This window comes from Orycteropus afer, unplaced genomic scaffold, assembly GCF_000298275.1.
Source record: "Orycteropus afer afer isolate SDZICR_OR568_19922 unplaced genomic scaffold, OryAfe1.0 scaffold00003, whole genome shotgun sequence".
In the NCBI taxonomy this organism is placed as follows: domain Eukaryota; kingdom Metazoa; phylum Chordata; class Mammalia; order Tubulidentata; family Orycteropodidae; genus Orycteropus; species Orycteropus afer.
Window position 1 is genome coordinate 35328129 of NW_006921590.1, and position 10067 is coordinate 35338195.

The 10067-nt window shown below is 45.1% G+C and overlaps 1 protein-coding gene across 1 annotated transcript in view; it reads left to right on the forward strand.

Moving 5' to 3' along the window:
- Nucleotides 1–1650: 1650 nt before the first annotated feature.
- IL20RB (interleukin 20 receptor subunit beta) overlaps nucleotides 1651–10067 on the forward strand; it is a 34348-nt gene continuing 25931 nt past the window's right edge. Inside the window, exons 1-3 of the mRNA XM_007937540.1 lie at nucleotides 1651–1690; nucleotides 2151–2277; nucleotides 4078–4268. Coding sequence (XP_007935731.1) covers nucleotides 1651–1690; nucleotides 2151–2277; nucleotides 4078–4268 — 358 coding nt within the window. The remainder of the gene's footprint in view (nucleotides 1691–2150; nucleotides 2278–4077; nucleotides 4269–10067) is intronic.

The following is a 10067-nucleotide window of genomic DNA, read 5'->3' on the forward strand; positions in this document are numbered from 1 at the left end:
TAAACTCTAGTGTTAGCTTGAGGAAGGAAGGGATGGCACCAAGGTTTCTTTTATAGGATTTATGTCTGTCATTTTACAATCATGGCTGTAATGATCTTCACCACAGTCCTGCGAGGGAGGAATCAGATATCTTGAACCAAAAAAAAAAAAAAAACCTCACTGCCATGGAGTCAGATCCAACTCATAGCGACCCCTCCTTGGGTTTCCGAGGCTGTATCACTATGGAAGTAGATTGCCCAACCTTCCTTCTGAGGAGTGGCTGGTGGGTTTGAACCACCAGCATTCTGGTTAGCAGTCAAATGCCTTAGGCACTGCGCCACCAAAGGTCCTAGATATCTTGAAGTGGTATGGAAATGTGGCAGATTTGTGAACTCTTGGGGGAGCAGAGAATATGCCACAGGGGTTGAAGAATTTATGGGCCAAGAAAGTTTCAGTAAATGAAAAATAACTTGTGGAAGGGAAGGAGGCAAAGCATCCTGTATCTCAGGCCTCACTAAGGAGAGGTGGAGCCCCAAGGCCAGAGGAGAGCAGTAGGGGAAGCAAAGAGATGGTGACACCTGGAGGAGTGATAGTGGAGAGAATCTTTGGTGTTTGCAGGTAGGACAGAATGGGAGGGAAAGGGACCAGCTCTCTGGCTGGGCAGCTCCCTCAGTCTACTTGAAAGGGAAAAGGGATGGAAAGGCTGTAAACAGATATGAAATGAGCTGGAAGAAAAAATCAGAGGATTCAAGGCTCACAGCTGAGGCCTGTGACATCAGTACGAGGGGCAGGCCCTGTGGCTGCTCTGCATGCCTTGTCTGGGATGGGTGTCTGGTCAGGAGCCAGGATCCCTCATGCTTTAGTAGCTTCATATTTCCCAAATAGCTGTCTGAGAGGAATGTTTTGTATACTTCACTAGAGGAAGGATGTCAGGGAGGCACATACCCATCCTCCCGTGTCATGCCATCCCCCGCCAGCTGACCTTTTTCCTTTCTATCCTTTGGGTGGTTGTGAATTTAGGGGTGGAAAAGGCAGGAAGCCTGCCTTGTGGGTGCCCCAGGTGTTTCCTCACCACGGCCCACAAATGCTGAGAGCAAGATGGATAGGTATGTCACCAGAGCCCTACATTAGAGAAGAGGAAGGGGGGTCAGGAAAGGTGTCCCTAGAAACCCCCCAGCCCCTCATGATTGCAGGGCCTGATAACAGCAGCAGGTGCCATTCTGGAGGCAGGTTTAGAGATGAAAGGCCCTGAACACACAATGCTGTCGATGTTACCACTGTGACAGTAACAGTAAAGGGAGGCAGCTGTTGGGCATTAAAAGAGGAGTGTGTGAAAGAGGGAAGAACCACAGAGAGGGAACAGACTTCGCCCTGGGCCTGGATGGGAGGATGAGCCCAGGGCTGCCCAAAGTCCTTGTGGGAGTAGGTTTGGCTGCTCAGGCCTCTTTCATTCTGTGTGCAAACTGTAGACCCACTATGTGTATACTCTGAACACAACATGTGCAGCTATGATGCAGATACCTTTTGGCTCAGGGGCCTGTCATCTTTCTAGGTGGAGTCTTTGATCCAGCTCTCTCCACAGCAGGCCTGAGGCTATACCTCCCAGCTGGCAGCTGATGCCCCATTTGGCTTTGTTGGGAGACATGAAGGCATGTGTGTTGGTACTTGAGGATGGCAGTAGAAGGAGAGGGAGATGATGAGAAGCTGGCAGGTGCCTGTGTGGGTTTGCCATGCAGGGATAGGAGGCTTAGGTTTATGCAACTTGCTTAAGGTCACATAGTAATGAAAGAGTCAAGGCCTGGATGCAGGTCAGTTTAACATAAAAAGTCGTAAACAATGTGCCTGTTTCCTCATTCATACAACAGAGAGAATGGTTATGAGGATTAAATGAGGTAATTGTGTAACAACTTAACACATGGCCTAGACAGAGTTTATTGGTATGTGCTCAATAAATAGCAGCTGCTATTAATATTGATATGTCATTCCTTTATCACTAAAGCCAAATTACAATGAAGATGACAACAAAAGTTCAGAGTCTTACACGTGTGATGAAATTAAGGGTGTTTCTGGTTCATAAACATGCGAAGCCTTTTCTTGGGCACTAATTTGAGGTTGTGGCATTCTTCTAATATGAGCCCATGTCAGCCTGTCTGTCTACCTCTCGATCCCAGATGGAGTGGCCGTTCTGCCTGCCCCTCAGAATCTCTCTGTACACTCGGCCAACATGAAGCATCTGTTGACATGGAGCCCAGTGGTTGTGCCTGGAGAAATAATATACTATTCTGTCGAATACCAGGGGTAAGGTTTTTATTTTATTTTATTTTTTTAAAAAACCAAACCAAACTGTTTTTCTCCCTTAGATAACAGTTGGTTCCTGGAGGTATAGCCCTCACCCTGGGCTCAACGAGGCTTTGTGAACTCAGGGATAGAATATCTCTAATGATCTGCCCCCTCTGTCGGTATTGACATTGGGAGAATTGAAGAGGCGTGGGAAATTGTCCTCTGGATTTGACAGTGAGCTCTGCAAGAACACAAATGTTTATAAACACATTTTGATGGAGATTCTTTTCAACAGTGAGTCAGCTATCCGATGCTGAAGGAAATCTTAAGAAATGAGTTTGGCTGTCATTTGAGATGGGGATATTCACTGGAGACTCAAATACTTTCAGGATGGGGGAGAAGTCCATTTTCCTGATTAGGAGCTTGTACCAAGGAGCCAAAACAAATCATGTGACCAACCATAAAGGTCAGCTGGTCTGGGGCTAGATGGGCTTGACTCTTCTCCAGGTGTCCAGGCTCTTGGAGCTGTTGGAGAGTGACTAGGACACAAAAGATGCTTGGTCTGTTTCATTAATAATAAATACAAACTGACCACCTATGTGTGTAGGCATTCTTCTAGGTTCCGGTGTACATCGGACAAGGTTTCTAGATATAGGGAGCTTACATCTAGAAGAGGAGATAAATACTAAACAGGTATAGAAATAAATACATAGATCTGTGTTGATCAATATGGTGACCACTTTAATGAATTTAAGGAGCTCTAGTGGTGTAGTAGGAGTTCTGGTGATGTAGTGCCTAAGGCACTTGATTGCTAACCAGAAGGCTGGTGGTTCAAACCCACCAGCCGCTCCTCGGAAGGTTGGACAATCTACTTCCATAGTGATACTGCCTCGGAAACCCAAGAAGGGGTAACCGTGAATCAGATCTGACTCGATGGCAGTGCATTTGGTTTTTTTTTTTTTTTAGTGGTGTAGTGGTTAAGGCATTTGGCTGCTAACCAAAGGTCAGTGGTTCAAATTCACCAGTGAGTCAAACTCACCAGTGGGTCAAACACACCAGCTGTTCCATGGAAGAAAGATGAGAAAGTCTGCTTCCATAAAGATTTATAGTCTTGGAAACCTAATAGGCATCACTATGAGTTGGAATTGACTCAATGGCAGTGAGTTTAGTTTTTCTGATTACCAGTTTTAACTAATTAAAAGAAAAAGTGTTTGTTCCCCAGTCACATTAGCCAAATTTCAAGTGCTCAGTTGACACATATGGCTAGTGGCTACCACATTGGACAAAGCAGATATAGGACATTTCCATCACCATAGGAAATGCTTTTGGGCACCACTGCTGTAGGTAATTTCAGATAGTGCTAGCAAGAAGCTAAAGGTTTATATGACAAGACAACTGAATCTGTGGCTCTTAAACAGTGTGTGGTCAGGGAAGGCCTCTCAGAAGAGGTGATATTTAACCTGATAGATGAAGGACAGGAGGATCCAGCCATATGAACAGTGGGAGCAAAGCATTTGAGACGGAATGAACAGCTAATGCAAAGGTCATGGGGCAAAAAGAGCCTGGCATATTGGAGGAATGATGAGGAGGCCAGTGTGGCAGGAAAACTGTGCTTAGGGGAAAGGTAGGAGAGAGGCTAGGGAGGCTTGTAGGTGATGGGAAGGAGTTTGGATTCCAGTCTAAGCACTGTGGGAAGCCATTAAGGAGAGAAATGGCATGACCTGATGAGTGATGAATGGTTTGGACACACTTTCATATATCCACAGTTGAGGCTGGGTAGAAGGGGCTGGTGTGACACTGTGATCTCTTCTTGGACAGGGAATATGAGATCCTATACCTGAGCCACCTCTGGATTCCCAGCCACTGGTGCTCATCTACCAAAGGTCCTCAGTGTGACATCACTGATGACATCACCGCCACTGTGCAGTACAACCTCCGAGTCAGAGCTACACTAGGCTCACAGACTTCAGCCTGGAGCACCTTGGAGCACCCGTTTAATCGAAACTCAAGTGAGTCACTTTTCTCCTTACTCTTCTCACTTCCCCCCACCCCCTAACATCTCCTTTGGGACCATGCTGACCCAGATTGTCCAGACTCTAACATCAAAATAGTCTCATAAAGCTGGAGTATTGTGAACACAAACAACCCTAAATTGTACATTGTACAACTTGTCAACTGCTTCCCACATGCCCTCTCCCTCTTTTGCAACTTTGGAAGTCATTTCTAACTGTCTCTGTCAAGGTCTGTAGGTAATGGGGATACTGACATTGGGAACCTGGAAGGAAAGTTGCTCTGGAAATGGGAAAATGAGGCTAGGACTTCTTCTTTCTACCCTGATAAGACTCAACAAATTTTTCCTGCCTCCTATCTGGGGTCCTCATTAGCCCCACATTTACTGCCTGCACAAGCAGCCTCTTTGTGCAAAAGGATCTATACATTTAGCAGAGCCACCAGCAACAGTGACCCTTCAATGACCTCTGAGAAATATATAGCTTTTCTTTTGAAATATGTAGCTTTTCTATTGCAGTAAACTAAAAAAACAAACTCATCGATATCAAGTCAATTCTGACTCATACCAACCCCTACTGGGTTTCCAAGGCTGTAAATCTTTACGGAACCAGAGCCTAATCTTTCTTCTGCTGAGTGGCTGGTGGGTTCGAACCAATGAACTTTTGGTTAGCAGCCAAATGCCTTAACCACTATTCCACCAGAGCTCCTTTTCTACTGTAATAGGTTCCAGAAAATGATTGACAAAGAGGTAAGGAAGAATCCAGAGAGGTCATTAGATATGTCAGAGCAAGAACAATAACCAGTGTGTAACAGGGTGTTTGTGTGTTTGGGAAGAGCAGCAGCAAGGGCTAGATGTGGCAGCTGGTCATGTGCTGAAGGATTATGACATGAAACTTGATCAAGCCAATACCAAGGAGCCATGGAAGGGGAAAGGGTCTAGGCCAGGTTTGTTGCACAGAACAATCACCCTGGCTGCTTTGTGGAAAGTGAACTGGAGTAAGACAAATCTGGATGGAAGACTAAAAGTGAGAAGGGGTTTGTAACACTCCAAGTGAGCCAAGATGGGTCCTGATCCCAGGTGTGGGAGAGGGTACAGAGAAGAGAGGACAAATATCAGAGACATAGCTGAGTTAGAAAGGACAGAGCTTGGGGACCAGCTATGGGGAGATGCAGTAGGAGAGACAATAACGATGTCCAGCTTCTCACTGGGGTTGGTGAGAACGTCATCTAAGGCAGAAAAACCAGGAGGAGCAACTGGTCTTGGGAAAGAGGAACTGCAAGATAGCATATAACGGATGTGGAAATCAGGCCCTGGGGCTCAGAGAGATCAAGACCAGACACACAAACATAAAGTTAATAGCTGAAGGCTTGGGAGCAGATAGATTGTCCAGGGACAAGATACAGGGGATAATGAGAACCCAGGACAAGTTCCTGGAAAACTGCACATTTAAAAAGTGATTTGGAAGGAAGGGTGCCAGTGGGAGACTTGGCAAGTAGAGGGACATGGAGGGAGAGAAGAGCTGCCAATAGACCTGAGGGGAAGGTCCTGATGGAGGCCCCTGGCCAGGCCCTTGAGAAAGTAATTTCATGGAATGGTGTGTGTGTGTGTTGGGGGGGGGTGTCAGGTTGTAGAGTGGAGGTTTGAGTGGGAGTGGGAAGGAGCAAAGTAGTGTGAGAATGTGGCTAGTTTTGAGCTTCAAGAAAGGCAAGAAAAGGGTCTTTGGTGGCCTCTTTTTTTTTTTTTTTTTGGATGTGGTAGTAAATGATCCTTCCATGGGAGTAAGGGTAGAGGAAGGTTTGGGGCAGCATCTACAATAATGAGGCCAGTCAAAATTTACTGAGGTATGTATAAAATTGGATGGAAATCAGAAAGGGTTAGAAGATGGGGTGGTCCAAGCTGGAAGGGGCTGAGGAAGGTGAAGATAGATTTGAAGGGGAAGTTGGCACCTCAGAAATCAGACAGATCTGGTGCAAATCCCCTCTCAGCTGCTTGAGAGCTGGGTCCTAGCCTCCTCATCTGTAAAGGTCCTGCCTCACTGGGCAGCTGTGTGAATTACATGAGATGATATATGGAAAGTGCTCAATGCAGTGCTGTTCTATCATAAGCACTAAACTACTGTAGGTATTATTATTATTGCCTTAGATGTGTTGTTGTTGTTGTTATATGCCATCGAGTTGGCCCCGACTCATAGCCTCAGATGTAGGATACCAATAAAAGAATAGTGTGCAGGTGGACTTAGTAACTAGATGGGATGGAACCTCTTAAGGACATTAAGTCTGTTCCTTTGCATTTGGAAAGGGCCACTAGACTTCTCTCCAAACACGTGAAAATTCTTATTTTAAGCCTCTTCTGAGAAGCATTTCCTACTCTTAAAGGGAAGTCTTGTTGAGACAAGAAGTTCTCAACTAGAGAGTGTACATTGGTTGTTGTTGTTATGTGGTGTTGAGTCGGACCCGACTCATAGCGACCCCTCCCTGGGTGTCCGAGGTGGTAACACTAGGAAGTGGATTGCCCAACCTTCCTTGGAGTCACCTTAAACCGAGGACCCAAACTTACTGCCAACTAGTCAATTTCAGCTCATAGCTATCCTATAGGACAGAGTAGGACCACCCCATAGGGTTCCCAAGGCTATAAATCTTTATGAAAGTAGACTGCCACATTGCCACATCTTTTTCCCACAGACGGGTTCATGGGTTCACATGGGTTCAAACTGCCAACCTTTTGATTTGTAGCCCAGCACTTCACCACTGCACCAGGGTTCCTCTGGAGTCACCTTCCAAAAAAAAAACCAAACTCAGTGCCATTGAGTCAGTTCCAACTCATAGCATCCCACATAGGGTTCCCAAGGCTGTAAATCTTTACAGAAGCAGATTTTCACATCTTTCTTCTACAGAGCAGCTGGGGGATTTAGAACCACCAACCTCTTTGTTAGTAGCTGAATGCCTTTACCACCAGCGCTCCTCTTAGGAGCTTTAAATTCCATTCATGTCTGCAGTCCACCCCCAGAGAGTGTGATTTAAATCCTCTGTGTATGGCTTGTTTATTGGAGTAAAAAAAAAATCTCCCAGGTTATTCTCATGTACAGCTGTGGTTGAGATCCACTACTACAGAGAATAAACACCCACACAGGGGTGGCTAGAAACAGACATTCGGACAAATTCTGATCATTAACTGTGTGACTCGGGGAAGGCCCGTAGCCTTCTTTGAGGCCCCATTACATCATTTACCTTATTAAGCATGCTGGGGGTGCGGGTGAGGATTAAATGACAGAAGTCTGTAGAGTGCATAGGACACTGTCCAAAACATCTCGGAACTGAAGTTTGGATCATCTTCTGTATTTCTATTTTCAATAAAGGTGAAGATTCATTTTTATTCTAGTCATGTTTGACCTAAAAATAGAGGAGTCGAAGATCTCTTTTCCTTTTGCAGGTGTGCCAGAGGTAGTTTCACCAGTGTTTATGGTCATATGAAGCTTCTGGACTGCGTATGTTTTGCACAGATGACCTCTGACTTCCAAGTCCTACTGTCCCCTATCTAGACAGTTTTTCAAATGCCCAGGCATACATTCTTCCCCTGATGAGGAAGGCAATGGGAAAATGTGTTACTCTCTGAAAACTTTTAGGAACTGCCTATCTTCCAAGTATCCACTGACCGCAATGCAGAGGGATCTAGCATGTGCCACCCTGCTTCCCAAGCCAAGGCCAGAAACCTGGGGATGGCCCTTCTGGTCCTGCAGTGTCTGGATCAGAGAGGCAAGCATGGGAGGCAATGCCTGTGGGAGGGCCCTTCTGTTCTTGGCCTGCTGATGGGAATTCATCCACAAGGGCTGTTGGCCTCTCGGTTTGAAATCCAGAAGGTGAAAGAAGGTACTTGTATTCATGTTGTAGTTTCCAGAGTTGATTATTGGAATTTGTAAAAGCCTCTGATGTGCCAGCAGCTCTTAGTCAGAACATGAGATGAAAAATCCTTGGGCTGAGAATAGAATGGCTAACCCATTCTATTCTAATCAGCTGATGATTTGCTGATTTTGAAAGACATCAGCAGCCAGTACATGGCACTGATCTGCATGTGCTAAAGGAATGTTTAGGCCCCTTTTAGGTATGTGGCAAAGGGGCAAAGACTGGGCCATAGCTGTTATCAGTAGAGACCTGAGTTTCCATAGGGGTTTGGCAAGCATTAAGAAACAGCACCTGCTCACTTAGATGAACCAAGGTGAGAAGCAATTTCTTCAGGGAAAGTAAAAAGTGGTTATGATAATAGTAGTAGAGTATTTTGGAAAAGCATAGCAATAATAGTGGCACAACATGAAAATGTAATCAATGTCCCTGAGTTGTAAAAGTGGAAGTTGTTATGTTGGCAAATGTCTTGTGTGTGTTTTCACCAAAGTAAAAATAAAAAAAGTAAAAAAAGGAGCATGGATTATAAAAGTTTAAAACTGAACTCAAATTATTATTTTTTTTTAATTGTGATTTGGGTGAAAATTTGCAGAGCAAATTCATTTTCCATACAGCAGTTCACATACACTTTGTCTTATGACACTGACCACAATTTACCACAATGCAACATCTCCCCTCCTGCCTCCTCCCAACAGTTACCTCTTCCCTGTGTCCATCCCTCCATGCACTGCTGCCCCCTGAGCTGTCTCTTTGTGCAAAAGCAGCCTTTCTTTCTCCCATGCTTGTTCTCTCCAAGGAGTGTATCTACCTCACACAAATGTTCAACTCATATGCCCATCCACAGTTTGGCTGGAAGCCACAGGCACATGTTCAATTCCAGACCTGAAGGGCAGCTAGGGGCCATAGTCTCAGTGGTTCCACCAGGCTCTATTGGACCAACAAACCTGGTCACCCCCACTTTTCTTTTTCCAAATGATTTTGAGTTTTGTTCCCATTGTTCTCCTTCTCTATCCAGGATCTCCTACATAGATCCTCTTCCAACTGGTTGACAGTAGTAGCCAGGCACCATCTAGTTCTTCCAGTCTCATAGTCGTACAGGCTGCAGATTGGATGGTGTACCAGTCTCTAGGACTAATTGTTTCCACGAATCTTTGGTAGTCTTCATTCTTCTTTGCTCTGGATGAGGAGAGACCCATCATTGCATCTAGATGGCAGCTTGCAAGCTTTTAAGATCCCAGTCGCTACTTGCCACAGTAGGAAGTGGAACAATGTTTTGTGTAGTATGTTATGCCAATTGAGCTTGATGTCCTCTGCAACTATGGTCCCGAGCCCACAGGTTCAACTACTCGGTCCCTCTGGATAGCTGGCTGTGACCAAGTGGTGACTACAACCTTGCCCCTTGTCAGCTCCACTATACACCTGGGAATTCAGATCATACACATCAAATTATAGGACCATTGTCTGCCAAGCCTGTACATGTTCTTAGATACACTCCCCACTTCATGGACATACCTAATAGTTCAGCCTGTCCACCCATCTATCCACCCATATACCCATGTTTTCCTTCACTGACAACACCGTACTATATGTGCAAAAGGGTTCATTTTTGTTGTCTATACTTCCCACATACCTCTCTATGTCTTTCTCTTCCTCAATGCCACTATATTGATCACTCACATTTGGTACATTGCCTTTCTCTTTACCTAAATCAATACTTATCTTTATCTAACAGTGTTCCCTACCCTCCCCTCCGACCCCTGGTAACCAACAAAGAAAATGCCCTTCCATAGATAAACATTTCCTTGACTTTTACAATAATGGACTAATACAATATTTGTACTTTTGTGATTGACTTATTACACTCAGCATAATGTCCTCCAAGTTCATCCACATTATGCAGT